A 24,449-nucleotide genomic window follows, 5' to 3' on the forward strand; every position below is an offset into this window, starting at 1 on the left:
AACTGGACAGTTAGTACAGAAATGCAGATTCCAGTATTTTACCACGTAATAATTGCTCCAGGGTGTGACTCTGAGGACATCTTTAGAATATCACTGATTATCAGGGAAGAAAGAGGTGAATCGTAATGTCTGCTCATTAAAGTCCATGGTTCACCTTTTGTGAAACCATTGCGTGAATTGTAATGCTTTGGTCAACTAGTAATTTTTGTATTCCATTTGAGTATAAAGTTTTTCATAACTTCAGCTGAACAATTAATTTATTTATACCTCTCTTAAAAATAACATTTTTGCTTCCCTGTTCCACTTCTGAAACAAGAGTATTTCAGTGGAATTACTGTGTGCTAAATAGGATGTTCTTAGGGGCACACAGGGGGGAAAGATCAATGTATGAATCTTATGCTTATAGCAGTTTACTCCATTTGCTGATATTGTCTCTAGCCATGAGAACATTGATTCTTTTATTTCTAAAGCTGTAGGAAATTGTTAGGGCATCATGGATCTGTGTGAGCCTTTCGGGACAAATATTGTCCTAAACTGAGACCTTCTATGTGGCTGACACTGATGTAGCAAATTATGAACAACTGTCTATGTGGTATCTGTGTAACAGTCATTTGTTAGGGGTGAGAAAACCGAATACTCTTAATTTTTAAGATACATAAGCACATCCTTATTTAATAAACATTTTAATACTGTTGATTGATTCTTCCTTTCATTTGTAAAAATGTACTTGGAGGTTCTAAAGCTATATTGAGGGGCAATTTGTGTTGAAGAATGGTAGATTCTGCTTTTATGTGTTCACAGTTTACACAGTCTTACTTGTGTAAGGTTTGCAGTAAGATAAAAACGGGAAATAAAAATGAAAGTCTGAAGATTAAAATCAAGTACTAGCAGGAGAACTATGCTAACCCAACTTACGCCTTAAGTATAGTCCCTAAATATAAAAGGAAGATCTGAAGAAAGATGGGAAATGGAATCGACTGCATATCAAAGCACTGCATCCTATAGAAAAATTGAAGATTATGCAACAAAACCAGGGAAATTCAGAAGGGGAAGTGAGATTATATAAAACAGTATGCAGCATGTATTTCTTTCAGGATCCTTTTTTTCATACAGTACTGAACTTGTTTTTGATAGCTGTATAATTTTTAAACCACATTTTCTATTAAGAAAAGTTTGCACAAGCATTTTTTCATTTGATTGACTTCCTTTTTTTAGCCTTTGCTAAGGTTGACTTTTAGCCATGTAGGAAATTGAAGGAGACAGCTAGGTAGGATTTGGGTGGGGTAAGGATAAAAAGAACACAGTGCAGAACAACGACTTTTTCCTACCTCACTGCAAAGATCTTAGGTTTACTGTGTTCACTTTAGATTAAGATTATATAGTTCTGGAAATGTAAATGTGCCTCAGATTTTCACCAGTGGTGTAGAGGCTCAGAAAAGCAAACCTTTATCGAAATTCTGAAAACACAGCCAATGCTTGTTTACACTTAGCTTTGTTCACTGCTCTTGTTTGTACACTGAAAATAGATTCCATTTACTGTGCTGCTGTATGTTAACAAAGAGGACACTTGTGTTAGTTATTCTAGCAGCTCTGTGAGGTAGGAAAAATCCTGCCATGGCACCTTTAACGTTTTGCATAGGTGAAGTTGAAAGACAAGCAAGTTATATGTGTTTTCAGAAACACAGAAAAAGGGTTTTCCCTCTCAAAGCTTGTTTTCCAGCATATGGTTAAAATTACTGCTAGTTTGGGTTAGTCTCATCAGCCAGTTCAAAGTGTTGCAAAACAAACAAAAAAAGCCTCTAGCCCCCAAAACCGCCACCAAACCCAACAACAGTGTGGAGGGTAGCCCCACCCAATTCCAGAGTAACCAGCCTCCAAAGTACAGAGATATGTCAGTCTTATTAACCAGTTTGCCTAATTAGCCTTAGTCGTAGACTTTGGTTAGGGTTTTATTTTCACTTGCACCAGCACTGTATGTGTAGGAAAGAGAGCATTTTCAAGAGTGTCATACCTATGAAGTATCCTAACTTCAAGGAAAAGACTTTTTTTTTTCATTCAGCCCTAAAGCTCTCAGGTTTAAGATGTAAATGTTTATAGTTACTATCATATCTGGAAAAAGTAAGCCATGTGGTTGAGCACAAGATAAAACATTTGCATATGAAATATTGCTGGTAAGCCTTGCTTCCATAGCTGTGGTTACACTGAAATCACCCAACGAACTTTGCAGTTTCTTGAGGTTTGTTCCCTCCCTCTTCCCCTGTACTCTCATTCTCCCCGTATAGATTAAGAAACAGTCACACTGCTGGGTGGGTGGTAACAAGTCATTTTTACTAGTTTTAGACTGACCCTTTTATCAATGCCAATAATTACCTCTCAACATGTTTGGGGTTTTTTTTAGAGATTTCTCCTGGAGTGTTTCTGATGTGCCAGGCAGATCCCTTCTCAGCAGTGCATTTCAGAGACACTCTGCTCCCCAGGGATTTCTGTGATCACATCTCACAGGCAGACTGCTTCAAAGCACAGGGTTTATTAGTGTGTTAGTGAATATTAACTCAGCATCTTGCTACATCAGTTTAGCCTGCTGAGTTTGGGAAGAGTTGTTAGGCAGTACTGATGCATAAAACCGATCTAATTTTTAACCTCAGAAAAGGAAACAGATGTCACAGATGGATGAAGACTGTAGCTTTTCTACCTTTTTCTGCCCATGCCTTCTTGCCTTCTCTTGACTAATTAGGCTACACACTGAACTTACAGAAATTCATTTTACGGAATTATTCCTGAGAAAATGCTACTTTATCAATGCAACAAAAATCTGACCTCAAACGTGGTAGAAAACAGTAGCTCATGGCTGGAGGACGGTGTTTGTATGAAGTGCCTGCCCCATGTTTCCTCATGTTGAAGGTGCATCAAGACCTCATTCACTGAAAGTAAATTCAAGTAAGTTCTGATGGTCTGTCTTCGTTAGGTGATGTAGGTCAGGGAAATTAATTAAGGCTGAATATTGAGCTACCTGTTCATGGTGATTGGGGTTATATTTAACTTCGTGAAGAAAGTTATCTATTGATATTGATAACTCTGGTCTGTTTCTTCAGGTTAGGAGTCTTACTTCTTTGCCTGTTTTCTTTCCCTGTATGGGAAGGGTACGTAGGAGAGTACAGAGTCAGTCTACTCCCATGATCCTACCCCTGCTGTTTATTTCGAAGAATGGACAAACAGTATCTTTGCAAGTGCTCTCTTTCAAGGGCATTGTTAGCACCTCCATAGCCTGACAGCTTCCCTGAAGCTGGCTGCAGGCTTGGACCTTGTTGATGCACACGATCCTAATTGATGTAAAGTGCATTAAAAATCAATACTTCTTTCTCAGCGCTGACTGGGAAACAGAAGGTTTCCTCTGCTTCTGGTCAGCCTGCAGATCACAAGCTTGCTGCAGGACGGTTACAGTTTCTCCTGACGTCAAGGGAGGGCCACTGCCAGAAGCTCATTACACACTCATTGCCTTGGTAATGCACCTTCTGCCTGTCACTATGGCAATCCCTCAGAAAATTACCTCAGCAGACACTAAAATTCATTTTTACAAAACTAATTACAGGTATAATAAACTTTTCAAACTTGGTCTGTACTATAAATTTACTCAGACCTCTGTAGTTTGGCTTTTTTTTTTTTTTAAGTAATTTTATGCTGGTTCTTTGTTCCTTTGTATAATGACTAGCCAAGTAGGTGCTGTTTGTGTCTCATCAAAGTAAGACATTTCTTATCAGGCAATGAAACTCAAGAGTGCCATATAGTTGAGACCTACATGGCTTTCACAGTTGCTTTTTAACCATAAAACTGAATTCCCTGTGGTAACACTGGTGGTTACCTGCTTTTGGACTAGCCCTCAGAACAGCTACCAGGGTATTTCCAGTATCCATATTGTTGTTATTATGAGTTTAAATTTTGAAGTTAAACTGAGGAAACATCTGGTTTCGGTAGTGGTTGGCAACACTCTGTTTGTTGAAGTCTTGTGGTTTGTTTGCAAGAGTGCATGGGTAGCCTTTCTAGTATATGCTGAAGAGAGAGTCACGTTGCAAAGGCTGATTGCAGTATTTGTGTATACAGTTTGAATTAGGCATTTATCCTAAAATACCCCATGTATCTCTCTTCTGTCCTTAAATTTTTTGTATGTGTACACGATTTGTTTGTCCAAGTGAGTGGTATATTTGTCAGTACACGATTTGTTTGTCCAAGTGAGTGGTATATTTGTCAGTACTTTGTTTAGAGCTGCAGTAGATGAGTGCTTTAAAGCCATGGTGAATTGGTTTGTTAATAAGCAGCTCTACCAAAAAGTCAGTAAAAATCTGCATTTTCTTTCAAACCTCACCCATCTGCATTCAGAGACTCATTTCACAGAGCCCTGGCATTGTAATTCCTCTTCTGGTTGCAGATAAGCCAGTGAAGGAAGTAACTCCACCCTGCTTTCCTGCTGGCACTCATGGACTTTCCACACCCCAGGCTGTATCCATCAATTAAACTAGCTTAATTTGAACAATTTCAATAGTATTTCCCCACTATTCCAAATCATTTGACAGAAATGTGTTATCAAGCAATTGCACAAGTGAAAGAGCTGGCAGCTGGGTATGAGCAGAGGTACAGCTGGAGTGGGGCTTGAGCCAGCACAGTTGAAGGTGAAGAAGAATTGGCATTAGCTAGCATGTTTTGCTGTTTTCATTTAAAGTTACTGTTGCTAAACTAATATGGCATGCAGTGCTGATTTCCCAAGTGATCAGGGAATTTCTTTAAAGACCAGATTTCATGTGGGAAAAAAAAGTTACATTTCCAACCCTCTTGGTATGAGGAAGATTTGAAAATATAAGTCTTCGTTGTGGCAGTGAATTAAATAGTGATAAACTATATAAACTAAATTCTAAATTTTCAGTGTTACAGGAACAGATATAATGGTAATATATGAAAATTGTGTGTGCTGGTAGTATGTCTTTAAATATTAATGGTATTCCAATCGTCTTTCCTTTTTATGTCAATAGTCACCTGTATCCATTTACATATTCCCTCTCAGCATTTTGAAACAGTGAGTCAACACAACAAATCAGTTATTCAGAAAAATCAGACTGTCACCCCACCTCCTAATATAATACAAAAATCTTTTATTGTGCTTCAAGAAGGGAAAATGTCTTGGGTTTTGGCTATGTAGCTCTGTCAACATAGAAATGTTGTGTTATGCAATGAATACAAAAGTCATGATAGTGTATTGAGTGTTAGTACGTTGATTTGCTCCCACTGGCATTTTAGAAAGAAAAAAAATCTTTAGATGTGGTATAAAGCAGTGGGTACAATGGAAAAAGAACACTGGGATGTCAATCCCAATGATACACATTCTTATTAAAAGATAATAAATTTCTTTAATTGTATTACTTTATTTTAAGAGACAAGGATTTTTTAGGGATTGTAGAGTATCTTGAAGGGAACTTTGTGTTGCTGCTGTGGGCAAAGCTTTCCATCTGATTTCAGAAACATGTTTAATCCCCTTGAAGTTGATAGCAGAAAGTGAAGTTACATATCCTCATATGATAACAGAAAGTGTAACTGATCTACAGAACTGTTAAATTCAGTAGCAGAAAACAATCTACTTTGCTTAAGAGCAACAATGCACAAACTTCACTAAAATCTGAATTCCAGTACAAGTAATTCCTCAACAGAAATATCTCAGTTAAAAAAAAGGCAAATTAAAACAAAAATATTTATTTTCTACTTAAAAATAATTTCATTGACTATTTGCTGTATGCTCACAGCATGAAAATAGCAGTAATAAAAGATTTAAAAGTAAGGTTGTGCAACAAAGAACTGAGACAATTTAAATACATGGATACAATAATATGTTAAGTTTTAAATAGAAGCAAAAGTGGTAGGGGCTAAATGTCATTATTCAAAATAAAAAAATCAGGATGTATACTAAATTACTTTTGTTGTAACTGTAGATTCTGGGTATGATTTGTCAGTATCACAAATATTTTAAAGGCTGTTGTGCATACTATCCTTTTTCTTTGTGTTGTTTTTTTTTTCCTGGTCAGGTGCTTTTATTGGTTTTCTTATTGCATTTGACACAGCTTCCTTAATTCCGGGTTTGAATGTATAACTTAGGACACTACATAGAGAGCCCAACAGTGAAGAAATCTAGAGAAAGAAATAGGAATCTATAGGGATGCATAAGGGCTCTATGGACTGCATAGGCTCTGTAAGGTGCCATGGGTGAGATGAGGGAGGAGGTTGCTGTTTAGTAATTGAGCAGAACTGAATGATGATGATGAAAAGATGGGTGTTTTTTAAGGATAAACTAATGTTTCTGCAACATAATGACAATATTGACTTTCTAAAATCAGCTAGATGTCAGTAAGATATGCTGTAATGCACATGTTGCCCAGAGAAGTTGTGTCTGCCCCCTCCTTTGTTTTCAAGGCCAGGTTGGATGGGACTTTGAGCAACCTGATCTAGCAGAAAGTGTCTCTGCACATGAAGGGGGATTAGAATCAGATTATATTTAAGGTCCCTTCCAACCCAAACCATTCTGTAATTCTGTGATTCTGTGTTCCCTATGCTGATGGTGCATGTTGAAGACCACAGCTGAAGCTTGCTGAATGAATGCAGCAGGACGATTATTGTCTAAATGTGACACCTACAACACCTACCAGTTTATTTCAGTTAATTCTCCTGCTCTTGTGAATGTCACTGTAGCATGTAACGACGCATAATGCTTCCTTGTACTCTTCCAAAATACAGTCACAAAACGAAAACAGTTTGGGAGGGCGAGTGGGAGGGAAGAAGCAGCTAGTTCAGGCTATCCTGCCGCAAATTGATAATGTGCTTGTCCATTCTGCTTTTTGTGTAAAAACCTGAGGGCAGATGAAGTGCTCAGGCTCTCAAGCCTTTTTCTTATTGGCAGAAACTAATTGGTGTTCTTAGAAAATGTTTTCAGGTAGTAGCTTCTGACTTATATTTGAGATATATGATTCAATACATCTTTCGAACTATGTGTAACTTTCTCACATTCAATGTTAACTATTGGATGAATCTTTCATGAATAGAATCATAGTGGTTGAGCTTTTATAATGTTTTTGACTCCCAGACCTAACAAGTTAATTCTTCTTTACTTTTGCTGTAAAGTAGAAATGGAACAGCTTTGTTTCTGTCATTGTTCAGGATAACTTGCTCTCACTATTTCATTCAGAGCATGTAGAAGTCATCTAATTTCTTGTGTGGGTTTCTTTAAAAAGGACACCTTCACTTATAACTACAAGGCAAAGAACATGTTCGAAGTTTAGTGATACTTTATTCAGTAAATTACAAGGCCATTGGTCTCCTCCCCTAGAATGAATGAGGTCATCTGTAGGTTAATTTATCTTCTCAGTGGCTAACTCTAGGCCATTCTTGTGCCAGGAAGTAAGAAAATGCCCAAGAACTTCATTTCCAGCAGCAGTCTTTCTCCCAGATGTCTCCTTTGGGGAGAGCCCAAGCTGCCTGGTACACTGGTTTCATGAGGTGTCCAGCTCCTGGACCGAAACAGGCTGTCACACACATTTCTTTTTTGAAGCATCTCATTTATGAGAATTAATAAAAACCTCCAGTACACTGGGACTTTATGGTTGAAACCCACGACTAAGCAATATCAAAAGAGTTTTGTTTTGTAGTTAATGATCTTTTACAAGCAATTTTATAATAATTTCAGGTTATTTGCTAGCTGACTGTGGTGTATTTCATGTGCTGCAGGCTTATTAACTTAATCAGAACTTTCAGTGTGAACACAGGACTTTCAGGTGCCAGAGATCACACTAAATAATGTGTTGCCTTCTGATAACAAGATCTGGAGTGTTTTCTAATTAATCAGTGGGTGGGGTTTTCCTTTTTTTAATTTAAATCTCCAAACATTTATCCCTCATAATTTTATAACTGATACTGATCTGTTCTGGCACAGTTCACTTCTCCTTGGGAGAGGCATGTTTATCCATGTATCTGTGTAGACACTGCAGAATTATTATTAAGAAATATGTTACGTATTCAGATAAAACATCAATTTTGTTTTTCTTATGCATTTTATAGTATTATTTGTCTCTAAATTGCCTAAAATTATGTAATTGTAAACTTTGAATTTTTGGTGAATTTGCATGTGAAAGCCAAGCAAACCTGTGTGAAAAAACCTGGAATAATTATGCTACCCTTCAGTAGAATTTACTTGAAGCTACGAAAGTGTACAGGAAGGGTGGATGGGGTACATTTTTATACTCTGTCCCCTCTTTTATGACAATAATGCTCTTTTTTCTGTTGTACATCTTCCTACCCCACAGCCTGTTTCCATTCCCAAGTCTTCCTTTTTCTTTTCCTCAGTGGGATGATGGTGTCATTGTCTTGCATTCCTGTTGTTTCTCCCTGTCTATAGCTATCTTAACGACTTGGACCGCATAGCAGATTCCACTTATCTGCCAACTCAGCAGGATGTGCTCAGAGTTCGAGTCCCAACAACAGGGATCATTGAATATCCATTTGACTTACAAAGCGTCATTTTCAGGTAGAAAAAAAAAAAATAACACCCACTTCCTTTGTTTCTTTTATTTCCTTTTACATTAGTAATACCATGTATAGGTTATTGGTTAAAAGCACACAAAACACAACTATTCTGTTTTTAAAATTTGAGTGTGGTCATTTAATGTATTTTTCCACATATAATAAGGAGCTGATGTTAAAGATGTCAAAAGGAGGAAAGACAATTAGGTTAATCTTTTTCTGAAGGTAGTTATCACTGATAGAAGATCTGCAATTCATCTTTTCAGTAATACATATCAAAGTTTCACTATGAATAATAATCTGAAAATACAATGGTGTCCTCCTAGTTCATGTATATTATGGAATACAAAGTTACCACTTGTGTAGTTGATTTTTAAAGAGAAATTGCTCTGCTTTAGAGAGAAATCACCCTACTTGAGTTCAAGTACAGTTGTTTAAAAATTAGCTATGGAATTGAAATTGCAAGTTAGACATCTGTGTTTAGTTACACTGCGACAGAGGATGAAGTAGGGATACGCTGCAAGTAAATTTGAATTTTAATCTTGGCTATTAAAAATTTCAGTAGATTCTGACTGTATTATATTTGTCGTCTTAGAATGGGTCAGCTTTAGCTTTACTCTGGTAATTTGAGGGGGGGAAAGGCAGATCACCAAGTGTATTTTGTTCACATCTGTTTCTGCTGAGTACACAGGGCATCTATTGCCAAATCATAGCTCATGAGACCTTGGTATCTCAGTCTGAGGGTTTCAAGACCCACAATAATTTAAACACATCAGATTTAAAAGCAAGTATGATTAACTGACTACTTCTGACAGATTCCATTAAATATCAATGGAAAAAAATCATTAAGAAAAACAAACCAAATTATTTTCAACTAAATTCTTGAATTTTGTCATTGTGTGAGTGCTTGTGTGTTTATCTGTTAAGGTATTCATGGAGTTGATGTGGATGTTAATTTTGCAGAATGGTGGATGTAGGAGGCCAACGATCAGAAAGAAGAAAATGGATACATTGCTTTGAAAATGTCACATCTATCATGTTCCTAGTAGCTCTTAGTGAATATGATCAAGTGCTTGTGGAGTCAGACAATGAGGTAAGTACGCATCAGCGAAAAAGCACCAGTTTTAAATAAAAAAATAATTTCATTTATCCAGTCACAAGTGTTTTCCAAATGCATCTACCAGCAGTCATACACTACTGCATCCAATGGAGTGAAAAGCATTGCAGGGATCAAGGGGGGAGGAGGAGATGAATCTTCAAATATGGCAAAGCTGGTCCGGTCCTTGGAGGATTCAGAGAAACCTGTCTATTTTGAGTTGAAGGGGAATACAGTTGAATAAAGCAAAATGTTCTTAGTGTAGCTGTTTGTGTAGTTAGTGAATGTGGCAGAGCTACAAAAATAGTTGGTGGAAACAAAGACAAAATGTATGTATTCTTCGCTAGAACAGACCCTAATGTAGTAAACTTCATTCCTTTGACTTAAAGCATAGGATGTATATTGTATTTTTATTTCAAAAAATAACAGAAGAAAGTGGATGAGTGGAGGGGATAAAGAACACCAGTATTCAGTATTTTGAATGCAGTTTTACAGAGTAGGGAGGTATTTAATGTTTAGATCTTTTCTTTCCTGAGGACTATTCTAAGTTATTCATCAAATGTCTATGAATTACTCACTGTCAATGTGCTGTGCAAGTGTTTTATCACACACTTAGAAAAGTTAGGTGAAAAAATAAAACATTTGAAAGTTATTCATGGCTGCATACATGTTGATTTCACTGTTTAGGAGAATGGTTGACATAACAAGGTAAAACAGATGTCCCTGGATATCCATGTTTGTATGTTGAACTTTCTTCAGGATTCATTGTTTAATGAAGACTAGGAGCTCTGAAAGCTCTCAAATTTATAGCCTTTCCATAAAAGAAAAATACCATTACATTAATTATATAACCAAGTATTTCATTCAACGCTGAATTTATAAAAATTATGATGTAATCTGTACCAACTTAATCTCTTGTAATTTTGGAAGCTGGGCACATGTAGATAAAAAGAGAACTCAGACTTGTCTTATTTCAAGCCAAGCCAGAAATGTTTGGTTCTCTCTTTTTGCATTATTCTTTTTAGCCACAACATCAGCACAGAAGTATTAAGCATTTCAATTATAGAAGTCAAAACAAAATATATTGGAAATCCTATAAAGAAAAATTAGTTATGATAATTTTCAAATGCTTTTCTAACTATCCAGATAGTTCCTGATGTTAGCTATTTATCACTGTCTTTCTCACAGGGAGAAGTTCTCGTAGGAACTATCCCATAGGGAGAGGTTTGCTAGACTCAGGTTCCCCGTTAACTATATTCTGTTCTAGTTAGGTGGTTTTCTCAGACCCTTGGTCTGGTTTGTCAGGTAACTTCAGACCATGACCCAGAACATCCCTACTGTAGAAGATGAAGTAATATTTTCCTAGGCTGTATCATTTGGAGTATACAATCTTGTTCTGTGTTCTCATAAGGTAAGTGGTTCACATGTTGTGAACTGAATAGAACATCTGACTGAAGATTCCATTTGTATTTTGGGTTCTCTAATGACTAAAGTGATGCCTAAAGTTGTGATAGCTTTTCTATAACTACTTTTCAACTATTATAAAAAAGATCACTTTACTCATAAAGCTGTTTCGATTTTTCAAGTATTCACTTTCAAAACACTTAATGGAGACAAAAGCTGTAAAATTAATTCCTCATTGTCTTGCAGATGGTTCTTCCACCTCACTGCTATTTATGTTTCTTATTAACAGTGGAAAACTTCTGAATCTTTTTATCTTTCAGTTTAAAATATGTTCATAACTGTGATTGAAACACATTTTTGTTTTCAAGTCAGACATACATACCCTAGTAGGGCTTTCCAGCAGCCTTAGGCCTGTGTTCCTCTAGCTCTGGGATGGATCCAGACCGTCTTACAGCTAAGCACCCATCTGGGCAACTTTGTTTTGGCTTTCAGCAAACTGTAGCCAGTCTGTCTAGATTTTGTTTTGGTATACCAGAGCACTGCTTTCTTCCTTTCCTTTTCCTTCCCCTGTATCTCTTAACATTGCAGTCCCAGAACACATGGGAGAAGAATGGATTTATTTATTACACATGAAGCAAAGCATAGTTTGTCTGAATATGGGTGTGGCAGAAATATGGGAAAAAGTTTAAAACCTTTTAAACGTGTTAGTTGACAGCTTGAATTAAGACATTTACCCCCAAAAAAGTATCTCTGTTCTTCACTGGGGTGTGACAAGCTCAATAGGGGAGACAGTAATTTAACTTGGAGATTTTGGTAATCAGCCAAGAGATACTTTTCACAGTTACCTTTAAATTGTGAAACAGTATTAAAATCTTAGCACCAAAGTGAAAGGGTGTGCATAAATGCCCTAATTTCTTTGTATTTATGCCATCAGTGCGATACTATGATAGAGTTTAATCCTTCTTTGATCTATGTGCCTCTTTCTGAAGTTAAAAGCTCTGACTTGACAACTTGCAGTGTTCTGCTGCTCCCTTTGCATTGCTCTCATGGCCTGATTAAACAGTACAATTTTTGTAACATGGCCTACTTTCTTTTTCTAATTAGTCTGCTGCATGTTATTGCCTGAAGTCTAAGATTCTAGACAGGCTCCCAACTTCTCTGCAAGACAAGTTAGAAGGCTTGTAGAGTTGAGCCGGAATCTACCAACTGTACATAAGAAAAGAATTTAACTCTGATGGCGGGTACTTAAATACTACTTTTCCTCCTAGTATGTTTTTACAAAGAAAACCATACTTTAAATAATCTATGGGATATTCTTTTTAGTTAATACACTTTTTAATTAATCTCATTTTCATGAGTAAACATAAATCTTTTAAGAATTATTATTTGCCATTTGGTGCATATGTGTTTATATGACCCTTTATCATTATGAAACTGGCTTAGAGCTCTTAAGTCACTTGATTTGTATTTCACAATATAGTGCCTGATAGACTCTCAGTTGTAAATCCATTTCTTCACTTGTTTAGCTTTTTCAAGAGAAATACATTGGGATAATAAATCAGATGAGGCTATACTGAGTTGAGAGTCTTTACTAGTGTCTCTCAAGGGCTTTTAGCCACTGGGTGTATGTGGGATATGGGGAACTGTTTCTGTCTTCATGCCCTAGAAGTAGTTAAGTATTAAAAGTTCTGAGGAATATATTATAACTTCTCTGTAAGAGGACATCATACACATAAAATAAGATGTGTGTTCAGACAGCCTGTTATGCAGAGTCCTGTCTAGGATGACTCTTAAACAATACATCCATGACATTGCACTCCTATAGATCTGCAGCTAACAAGTTGGGGACTTCAGTCCTGCAGAAAAGCAGAAAAACTTTATTTTAACTATGATTTTAACTATGAGTCCTCTAATGGGCAGTATTCAGAAACAATATCTCTCCTCTCGTAAGTATGTGTCTAGTTTGTACATAAGTCAGCATCTGATTTTGGTGCATAAATAAAAAACAAGAATAATTGGTCAGGACAGTGTATTTAAACATATCTTTCAAAAATTTCAGATGATGTACAATTTTGAAATGCCTTTCTCTTCTTAAATACATGTAAAAGGAGATATATCTAAGTGTTCTGAATTCTGCCCTTAATAAAACAAGAAGTCTGTCCAGATTCGTTTGGTGGAAATGAGGACAAAATTTGATCCAGAAGACATAATATATTAATCACATTAATAGTACTGTAAATTAAGTAAATCGGCTCCCAGTCGCATATGATGTGACAAAGGAGAACCTGTTATACATTAAATTCAGATGTTTGACCTTTTCACTTCTTCAGAAAAGTCTGATGGAATTAGAGGTGAGGTAAACAATAAAGGAATCATGTCTCTGGTAAATTGATATATTATGATGGTTTATGTCCTCTAAGTCAGGCTTTTGCTCTGAATTATACAAGCAGATCTGGAGAAATTGCAGTTTTATCAAGAGGTACAGTTTAGAACTTTTAGTTTTTAAAATTAACTGGGTTTATTAAATAAAGGATTTTTTCTAGATAAACTATATTAATTCATATTCTTGGATATGCTGCATTTAAATACATGTCACAGGTAGCTGTTCTAAACATATAAAATGTCATTGTCTTAGTGCAGTAAATGCAAAAACAAGTTCCAGCTTTATAAGAGAACCAGTAACCACTTGCAGTTACTGACAGAGTAGAGACATCACAGTGTACCTGTAAAATCTGGTTTTGTAAAAAATAGGTTTTCATTATCTTTGCAGAGCTTAAGTACTTTGAAATGGCACAATAAAGGACAGTATTTATGATGCTTGTACTTACTTTCCTTCTGTATTAGTGCATTAAAAGTCTTAAGGAGTATATATGATTTCATATAGTTTGTATAGGTCTATGGCAGTTATGAAACTATGGCTTTCTGTGGGTAGAGATCTTTCTTTTTCTGTGTTCCCAGAGGAAAAGCAGAAGAGGCAGGGTACAACTTCCTCAGTGCAGCTTAATTAATGAATTAATAGGCTAAGTGAAATTTAGAAATTTTCTCAACTGTAAAAAAAGCAAATACTATCTTTCCTGGGCTTTCATCAGAGGCTGCAAAGCTACAGAGGCATTGGACAGCATAAAGTATTAGTTGATAAAAGATAATTTTCAAGAGTAAATCAATATGAGTATTCTGAACATCCACTGCAGAAAAGTTGGGGGAAAAAGTCCAGTTTAGATTATTTTGGTCAGAGCTACATTCTGGTTTAAAAAACAAAAAAACAAAAAACCCAGTGGTAAAATATGAAGTTTTAACAGGTTTGGAGATAAATGTTGATAATATTTACAACTAATACTCCTTCCACCTCAACTTCTGAGCAAGGAATTTCACTAATGCTTTATAAATAAACGCATTATAAATAAATACCGTGTATCCTGTATACTTACAAATATCATATATGCATCTCTATGCCTTAGGAAATCAATTTTTTTTCATTCTTTTACTTGTTAAGCAATTTCTTTGCATTGATGAATGAAACCACGTATAAAAGAATCACTGAAGTGTCTCTTCCTTTGTTAAAATAGTAACATTGACTTAAACTTGTAATTTGTAGGTGGAGTTTTCTGGTTGGGTTTTCACTGACCTTAAATAGCAAAACAAATAGAACAATTTTACTATTAAGCTCTAATTCATTTATATATCCTATCCAGACAGATAATTTGCATGCCTTATGGCTTATTAAGAACCATTATTGGCTTTTTTAATCAGAAGAGAAGATTTTTGTCAAGTACACCACTGCTCTTTTTTTAGAAGATTTTGTTTTAAAGCTTGATTTTTAAGCTTTTGTTTGGCTTTTTAAACCTTGCATTGTCTTACTAAATTGTTTGATTTAGCTGCAGCAAAAATTATAAGTTTTAACATAATGTGTAACTAAAGTTCTCTTAAACCAGTATTTCCTTCCCTTTAATCATCAGAGTTGTCATCCATTTTGCATTAAAGCTTTGTAGAAAGTACCACCTCCTTATAATTCATGTATTTACAGGTTTGATCCCAGATTGCAGTACTGAAAATGTTTGTAATGTCTGAAGCAGGCTGGAGTGCTTAAGAATTGAGTTTTTAAAATAATAGCAAAATCGATTCATCGGCTTAAAAAATCCTAGACACGTGTCTTTAATTTATGACTAATATTGCCATTACTTCCTATGTATCCTCCTTTAACACATGCTAAATTATTATCTAGGATCTGTCTTTTCTCTGATCTTAACAAATGCCATATAAATAACGCCATATTAAAAAATATAAAATGCCACATAAATAATGCCATGTTAAAATATTCCAAAAAATACTTTTGCTTGTGTTACCATTCTCATTCTGAAGAGCGAGTTCCCCAGGAACTTGCCTAAACTTGCTCTGTTCCTGCTCTGTAATGTGCAGTGGTGCGGCAGAGTTGTGTGAAGGCTGCTGCTTTCACTGTTGAGAATTCTGCTATAACCTGATGCTCTCTCATTTTGTGTTCGGTATCCCATTTTCTTATGGATTTATCCTGAATTTATAAGCTTTTAAAGCAGTGGCTGTTACTTAGGTGCATAGTGTAACCGTGATCCTCCATCAGGTCTAGCTTTCTTGAAATCTGGAATAGCAGGTTCATTTACCAGTAGCAGACATTTGCATGTCACTAGTGGTAGGAAAACATAACGTTTTTATTTTGAGATGTGGACATATTGAGAATAGTCTGTAAATACAGTGGCTCTCAGTAAAACTGTGTAGCTTGGTGTTCGTACATCATGAGGGCTGAAAGAGGATAAGTTACATGTGAGTGAGGGAAGTAGGAATCAGTTGCTTAGATGGGTAGGATCTCCTTCCTGGAGAGAGATGTTCAGAGCTCGACTGGACACGACCATGAGCAACCTGATCTAACGACAAAGTTCTGCTGGGAGCAAGTTGGATAGATGACTTCCATGGTTCTTTCCAACATAAATTCTTCTGTGATTCCAAGCAGTAAAATCCATAGTTTCACAAGTGAAAGATTCTGTTTGGTTTTTTGTTTCTTTGGGAAGCATCTATGTGGTCATACCGTGAGGTTTTGCCATAGCTTCTTTAAAATCTTGAGGAACCCTACTTTATTTGATGGTGGATATCTGAATTAATATAGTGACCTTCACAGTACTTCATTTACACTAAAGAAGTCTTGTGATTTTATCAGAGGTAGCACTTGTATGAAGGCAAACCAGGATATTTAGAAAATGAGAGCTTCAGCACTTCAGCCACAACTGCAGTGGAAACTGAAGGAACTTGGTGGGGTGGTTTTCTGTGATGTTTTTGTGCTTCAAGTACTGAGTAAAGGCACTGTGCAAGGATGTCAGTTCTTTTGACTGATGGAAAATTTTATTATTCTTAAGTTGTCATAAGTAGAAAGGAACATTACTTGGTGTGTTAAAAAATATTCCAGTTAATTCCATTATTCTAAGTCTAATGTATTAAAATTACTTGAAAGTAATTACATGAAACCCAGGATAGGTCTTTTTATTGTGGACTCATTTGTGTCTGTATGTACAGGTATGTAGATGCAGATGCACATGCTCATGTTTATCTGAACAAAATACATCTGCAAAGTAGATGAGTAGTATCCAAAGTCTAGATGGACCTTCTATAGTGTTCATCAGTGCAATCTGTTAACGGGTGACAAATTGGTACAACGTTCCAGTCACACTTTCTTTTGATGTGGGACAAAAATAAGAAATGGCATGAGACCGCAGAGTTCAGAATACTTTCACTCTTTATGGAAGCAATTATCTGAAGCGTGTATTTCATTTTTTCATCAGACCTATCTTGCTGTTCATAACTGGGCATGCTTCCACTTCTCTTCCAGCACTTTGTGTTCCTTATTCACAGGCTAGACCTACATGGCCTAGCATGAAGGCTAAGAAAATAATGTTGAGATGAGAGCACTTCTCTTTTTCTGCATCATGAATAAATATAATACTTTAGTTGTTTGCTTTTTTTCCATCAATATTCAGCAATCCAGAACAATTGAGCATAGGGCAGAGGGAAAATATGAACTCCTAGATAGAATTAAATCGTCAGATGGTCTTCCTAATTATTTAAGAATGTTATTTCCATGGGAAATAAAATCTCTAGAACTCATTGTTTATTTGGAAACTAGAGAAAATAATATATTAACCCCCTGTGCCAAATTTTGTTGTTACATGTATTGTGTATTGTATGTTTTCATACCATATGCATATGTATTTTTTAGTTTGTGGATAAAGAACCTTTCGAATGTAAAGTATCAGTTCTGGCAATCATTTGCATAAGGAGGAACCAGAGCCTGCCTCTTTTTTGTTAAAGAGGGTGATTCATAATGGAAATGGGGGTTGAATGATGGTGAACCTGATTGCAGAGACTGCCAGAAGTGCTGCTGGTAAATGTTGCTGTTGGCAGCAATTGCTGGAAAAGATGACTGACGCTTATTTTTTTCAATACCCAGTGTCAAAACTGTCCAGAAAAGGGCCTTTTTCAATGACAACTTAATTTTAAAATATTTTGACCCACTTTTCTCAAATACATAGGTATTTATGAAGAACTGATTATTCTGGCATTCATGTTAATTTAATCAAAATTAATAGAGCAACCATTTTTTAATTTAAAAAATACTTGACAGCAATGTTTTGGACCATGTTTCTTGACCACTTTTTGGATGACTTCTTTTTGGACAGTATTTTTATGCTTTTATAGTTGTTCAACATGTTGATTTGATGGATTTCAGTTGTCATTTGGTTCATCTCTCCTTCTGCTGGGTGCATACATTTGCCAGTACAGTGTTGCAAATTTAAGTTGTTGGAGAGTTCCTCTTCCAGGTAATTTAAAAATACAGTTCTTACCTACAGAGATGTCTTCCCAGTCATCTACCAGCAGGTTTTTCTGTCAGGCTAGTTTGCAGAAAGATTCAAGACCAGTGAAGAAAATTAAGGAATTATACCTGATCTCTGTGTCTGAAGTTGTCTCTTACTGCATTTGAGTTGTTCTTCAAAATATTTGTACAACCATTGCAGTTTTTTTCTTAGATGGCTAGTTACAGCAGTATAACTGCAACATTATACTTCATACTGGTGGCAAAAATCTGAAGTGCTTCCAGTTTTTGATACTATATTTACTTCTTTACATAGTGGAGGACTCTGCACTTACCTCCCACTTTCTGATTTCCTGTTATTTCCCAACTTTCATGTAATAGCTCTATTAAATTTCTAGCCAAGGAATACACTGTAGGTCTTTCTGTGTAGCCAGGCAGCACTTCTACTTAAATAATTGCTGGAAGTCTCATTTGGAAAATGGAGTCATTTGTAATTAATGTAGATTTTTTGCACAAAAAAAATCACGTGCACAAGATTTTGTCATGTAAAATAATAGTCTATTACTGTGATACTAAACATCTTCTGAAATACTAACCACTGTTTTGGTTTTTTTTCTGAAGTTCTCTTGCATCACTACCTCCTCTTCTACAGTTATTGGCTCTGAATGTCCTCTCACTCAAACATTTATTACCAGCATAAATGTAGTTATATACACGCTGCAAGTTGTTGACTGAAAAATGCATCTTGCTCACCTCCTCACCATCTTCTCACATAATTTCAGTTCATAAATTCAGTCCCTCAAAATTTGTGAATTCCTAGTTTTGTTAACAGACAATATTTAAATTACAATTTTTAAGACAGAAATTAATTACTATATTTTTTCATTCAATATGTAAGTTACAGTATGCCCACTAGATGCCACTCTAGACAATCATAAAAACAGTAATGGGTGAAACTCCACTACTGCTTCTGTACTGTTTAATAAGATACTTGATGTTTTCTGTAAGAGCACTATGTTTGTTAGCTGGGAAATGCTTTCCCTTCACTGAGTACCAGCTGACAGAGCTTTTAAATGCTATTTTAAATTTCTCAGGATTTTACTTCTTAAGAGTCAAGTGATGATAAATTATGCCAGTTCTATTATTTCTGTAATTGCAGAAGTAATTGCATGTTTTTCCAGAGCAACAGAGAGCAAAGAGAATTTCAATACATAAAACCAAACTAAAAATATATAATGAAAACTGAAAGTATAAGATTTTAAAAAATGGAAGAAAGTACACTCTTTTTTAATCTGTTAAAAATGAGGAAGAATAAGAGTTTGCATTTGGAAGTGAGAAAAAAGTGAGAAAGCATGGTTTGTATGTCTAGTTATATTTGTGCTAATGTTTATCCATCATAATAAAAACTTCACAGCGTAAAATCTTTAATATAAGAGGTACATGGTAGAAAAAATTTTTATTTTATTTTTATTTGTGTTTCACAAAAACACGCTTCTAATCATAAAACTGCACAGTCCCATGATTCCTGAATAAGTACAGGGGTTTTTCTTGGTGTTTAATAAGAAATTGGAATAATTTTGTCCAAGATTATATGATCTGTTTATAGTTAACAAATTTCTATTCAGTTATGGAGTTTGTCTGCTGTATTTTTTATTCTGTCTTTCACAATGGTATTTTTACATTGGTTTGGTGACAGTGTCAGGTTGTGTGGAGGATGGGAGAATTTTATGCCAGGTTTATATATCGTAAAGAGAAAAATGGAGTAATGGCTGGCAATATCATTATGTCCTTATGCAGTTCGTGACTGACGGCAGACATAAGCAGAGCAGCGTAGCTGCCTAGGTCAGCAGATCTTAGAGGATGGTGAAAACAGTTATTCCGCTGCTCATTTTCCTTGTGCCAGCTCCCTGTAGAGCAAGGGAGACCACAATGAGCTGTTGCTGCTATCGGAGGGGGGTTGCTGTGAAAGTTAGCATCACTACTGAGAATGGCTGTCAGCTACTGAGAAGGACAACTCCAGCTGCACATTTCTGTACTGTATTTATTCACAAGTTTCTTTCTATGGCCTTTTCCATTGAAACTGAAATAAGAATTTTTGTGAAAGCAATTTGGTGAGGTAGAGCTGGCTCGTAAAATCAGTTTGCTTGAATAAACTACTTGCTGAATACTGCCTGCTCCCTCCTGTTCCTGTCCTCTTTTCAAAGAGCCATACCGTCTTGCTTGATTTGACAAGGCTTCCTTTACATTGCATCTGACAGAAGGTCAGATCCCCGATGCTGCCTTTTTTCTATACTCCTTGTAGTCCTATCCCTATTTCCAGTAAAAATACTGTAACGTGGAGTTGTTTCTTACATAAGAAGTGCATCCTGTTGATAAATGTTTTTCAGAATAGTAATTCATCAATTTCATCTTGTCAAACATACTTTTAATTAGTTTAATTAAAGAATTATGGCAGTAGTGTTGCATATATGTTTAATAAAGGCAAATGGTGAGTGTGCAATGGAATGAGTTATCATTAGCAACAGAAAACTTGTTTAAGAGAAATTTAGAGAATAATAATCAGCATTGTTGGAGAAACTACTTCTGGAACAAAAATAGTCTGCCATGATATCCATAAAAGCTGATTTGCTCTTAAAAATTGGATAAACAGAGAGATGAAAGACTTCAGAAGGTTAATCAGAGATTGATTAACCAAAAAATTAATTGTTTCATATTTCCTGATTAATCCTTGAATCATTCTAAAACAAAATAGAGAAGCCATGTTAGACTGCGTAATTTGTTGTGATGAACTCAGAACCTACATTACTTTATCTGCTCAAGCAGATAAAATTTACTTAAAAATCTTTAAACCACTTTACAATTCTTGCAACACATCTACAAAGTACACATCTGAATGACAGAATATCAAAATCTGTTCACCATCCTTAATACAATTCCCTCCTGTTTCCCTCTGAAATAATTGAAATAACATATGTTTTCATAATCATATAAACTGTGATAGCCTATATCCTGTGAAGACAGGGTGAGGAACCTAAGCTTATTTATTCTGGTGAAGAGGACACTAATATTTGGAACAAGTATTTGAAGAGTTTCAAGTGTGCCATGGAGCCGAACTTTTCTAGGTAGGCAATATAATAGATTGTGGCTTGGGAAGTTCATGCTATATATTAGGAAACATTTTTCCCTTGAATGTTAGTTTAGCAGTGGGACAGGGAAACCAGAGGGGTATTGAGATCTCCATCTGTGCAGGCTTTCAAGACTTGTCAGGCTGACATGCCTCCATGTTGTTAGTAGTTCTACTTGACTGAAAAACTAAACATGAACTCTAGAGATGCCTTTCAGCCAACTTTTCAGAGTCAATACTCTGCTGCCATTTCAGTGTTGTTTCAGTGGAAGGTGTGTGATAGTCATTGTGCACACTAGCAGCTATTTACATTTAAATAAAGATGAGGTTGTTACTACTTTGTTTTGTATAGTGCTTAACAGTATCAGCAGTGCAGCAGCATCCCTGCTGTTGTGTATGTACATAATCATGCTCTCTATGTTCTCATAGGTTACAGTAGTAACTGCTCTCATCTAATGGTAGTGTTTTTACCACTGGTAGACCTAGCCCTTACTCAAAAGCCATCTCGGTAGCCAGACCCTGAGAGTGTATTGGGTAGTAGCAGTATTGTATGAAGAGTCTGATTTTGGAACTAAACTGTAAGTTACTGTTTCTAATTTTATAATTAGTAGTTTCAGGTGAAGTAAAGGCAGAATTCTTCTCCAAATATAAGTGTCCCAATGTCTTAGTGCAGAGAGTGTAGAAGGTTACCTCTTGGGAAGAGCTGCTTGCAAATAGAAGAGCATATGATAATGCTTTCTTACTCCTTTCCTAATACAGCATCTGACAGCACATTCTTGACTTAAGCCTAATGAGAAGCAAAGGAGTAGCTTTGCAGAAGTATATATAGTTAGATTTGTGCTAAAGAACTTTCCTGAATACAGCTTCTTTTCATGTTAATAATGTAAAAAATTCGTTCTTCTCTTAATGTTCATCTTGAGACCTTGTGTTGGCTATTTATTAGCTATCCTCACATAAGTTGACTGTACTTGCTTTTCATTATAACTACAATGAGTTCTCTAGTGGCAGGTTTACAATAATGGTCCTAAAATTCAAAATACAGATTGCAGTGTTTTCCTAGGAAGTCCATCACTTTCCATTAATATTGAAGCTATAACATTTCATCTTTGTGCTTCTTTTGTTGTGCCTTTGCCTTCTTTTAAACTGTCTGACTCTTCTCTGTTAAAACAAACTATGAAAAGCAAATATTTTGATTCAAGATATTGGATAGTTTCAAAAGCAGAAGCCACAGAGGCTGGTTGTTTTTTGTAATGATACATAATAATTTCAAGTTTACAGTGCTGGCTTTCAGGACACTTTTAAAAAGAGATGAGAGTTTAATATGTATTTAATTAAATATTGTCTACCTTCCTCTTAAAGACAGGGAAAGGGAAGAATGAGACTTCCTGTAATTCAGGCAACTGGTAAGCATTTTTATTTACTTGCTGAAGAGGGTATCAGTTATGGAAAAACCACTCACCTGATGGTATGAGTTATAGAGAGGGAAAGTTTTATTATGTTATGACTACACACAAACAGAAGATACAGGTATGGTCAATATATAGTGGGTATCTGTCTTTTTTTTAGGGCATGTTAAGTACTTTGTTTTCTTACACTTTGATAGTATTGTGCATACAATAAGTGCAGTTCATGGTACTAAGAAGAGGCAGAAAAAAGTAGTAAAAAATGCCCAACCTGAGTGTGAAACTAGGATGTCTATTTGGTATGTTTTTCTCCCTCCTCTAATTCCCTTTGAGTTTTCATCTAAGATACTGTTGTTAGGTCTATGCATTATAAAGTTAAAAAAGAACTGGGGAAAAAAACAAACCAAACCAAAACAAAACCCGAAGTTAATATTCAGTTATGGATTTTGGGTTTCCTTGGTTTGATCATCAGATGTCACAACTGTGTGACATCTGACTGCAGTAGAGTGACATATGACTGCAGTAACAGCCCTGTAATTTATGATGGTGTCAGATAGAACTGACATTTTTTTTTCAGAGGTTCCCCATGGACAACACACATGCTAAAATAAGCAAAATCTGTAGGAGGAGGAAATAATTTTATTAGACCAGCTGATACAATCAGAGAAAACAGATAAGCCCATGGACAGTTTCTTCATTACATCGTTGCATCTAAGATTAACGTTTTCTCCTAGTCAAATAGCATTGACCATAGCAGTCATTTAGTAATATATACATAATGTCATATGTGTCATGCAATGAACTGAAAAGGAATTTTCTTGGTTACTATCTTTACAAGGCTTTGCAAGACACCTGTTAAATATATGAGTGATATGAAATCTCCACTGAATCCCTGGAATTACCTAATATGATCTTTTTAAGATTCTAGCAGTATCATCTACTACATACGTCTTTTTTGAAGGCATGCTTGTCTCCAGAACATTGCAATGTGACATACATTCAGAGAAGATAACCAGTAGTGCCTTAAGTCTTTTTTCAATGCTTCTGTTATAAGGGCAGAACACAGCATTGAGTAGTCTTTTCCTTGAGAAGGATCACAGAAATTTGTCAACCTGTCAATTATGGATCTTAAGGAGAGTGACCACCTTCTTAACTGATTTAGACAGCTTGTCATCATTTGCCACTCCTTAGGAAATATGTCTGCAGCCTTCCTGATGTCTTAATCCCTGCTGTTCTCATTGTTCTGGAGATCGAGGTGCACTAAGAGCCATTCTGCAGTGAGGTACACTCTGAAATAATCCCTACTGTTCCTTAGAGCTACCATTTGGTGCGCAATACTTTAGTTGTTTTACCTTCCCGGTATCCTCATCTAGTATGACTGTATGAGGCAAGATCGTTGTACCATAAGAAACAATTCTACTTCAATGGGCTCTGACAATGTAATGTGCATTTTTTATAATTTCCCACAATTCTCTGACTTCCAGTTAATTTTGTTTAGGACCGGATAATTTAATACAGAATCAACAAGGGCAACAGTCTGCTGCTGTTGCCTCTTCTCCCAGAATCAGGAGTAGACTGAGATAACTATATTTCCAGGAAAAGCCAAGCTAACTGGATGACTTGGAGGCACGTGATTTCTCTATGAAATGAAACTTTGACTATACTAAAGAATACAGTGAAGTGAATGAGGGTGGGATAAGCTGGTAGTATTTTACTGACTTCAGTTACTGACATCCTGAACTGTGTATTTTTTCTAAATCAGTTGAGCATTTCTTTCAGTTCTGTTATATATTGACCATTTCCATAAATTTCTGAAGGCTATTTATTTCCTTTGATATAACATTATTTTTTCTGAAGCATCTTTTTTACACTGCCTCCTTAGTAGTATCCTTTTTTGGTATCACAGATCGGTTTTGAAGTAATTGAACTACCTTTGAAATTATGGAAACCTGCTTCATCTCTGATCTGTCTGTTGAGTGGAATCCTTAGTAGGTATCTCGTCAAAGAGCGGTTTAAGTCAGATGCCTCAATCAAGACTTG

The 24,449-nt window shown here is 35.9% G+C and overlaps 1 protein-coding gene across 1 annotated transcript in view; it reads left to right on the forward strand.

Moving 5' to 3' along the window:
* The window catches only part of LOC113489960 (guanine nucleotide-binding protein G(q) subunit alpha-like), a 99,408-nt gene that overhangs the window by 58,318 nt on the left and 16,641 nt on the right, over positions 1 to 24,449 (forward strand). The window contains exons 5-6 of the mRNA XM_026866044.1: positions 8,426 to 8,554; positions 9,514 to 9,643. Of these exons, the coding sequence (XP_026721845.1) occupies positions 8,426 to 8,554; positions 9,514 to 9,643 (259 nt within the window). The remainder of the gene's footprint in view (positions 1 to 8,425; positions 8,555 to 9,513; positions 9,644 to 24,449) is intronic.

The sequence above is a fragment of the Athene cunicularia genome, assembly GCF_003259725.1.
Source record: "Athene cunicularia isolate RWA chromosome Z unlocalized genomic scaffold, athCun1 chrZ_part2, whole genome shotgun sequence".
Lineage (NCBI taxonomy): Eukaryota > Metazoa > Chordata > Aves > Strigiformes > Strigidae > Athene > Athene cunicularia.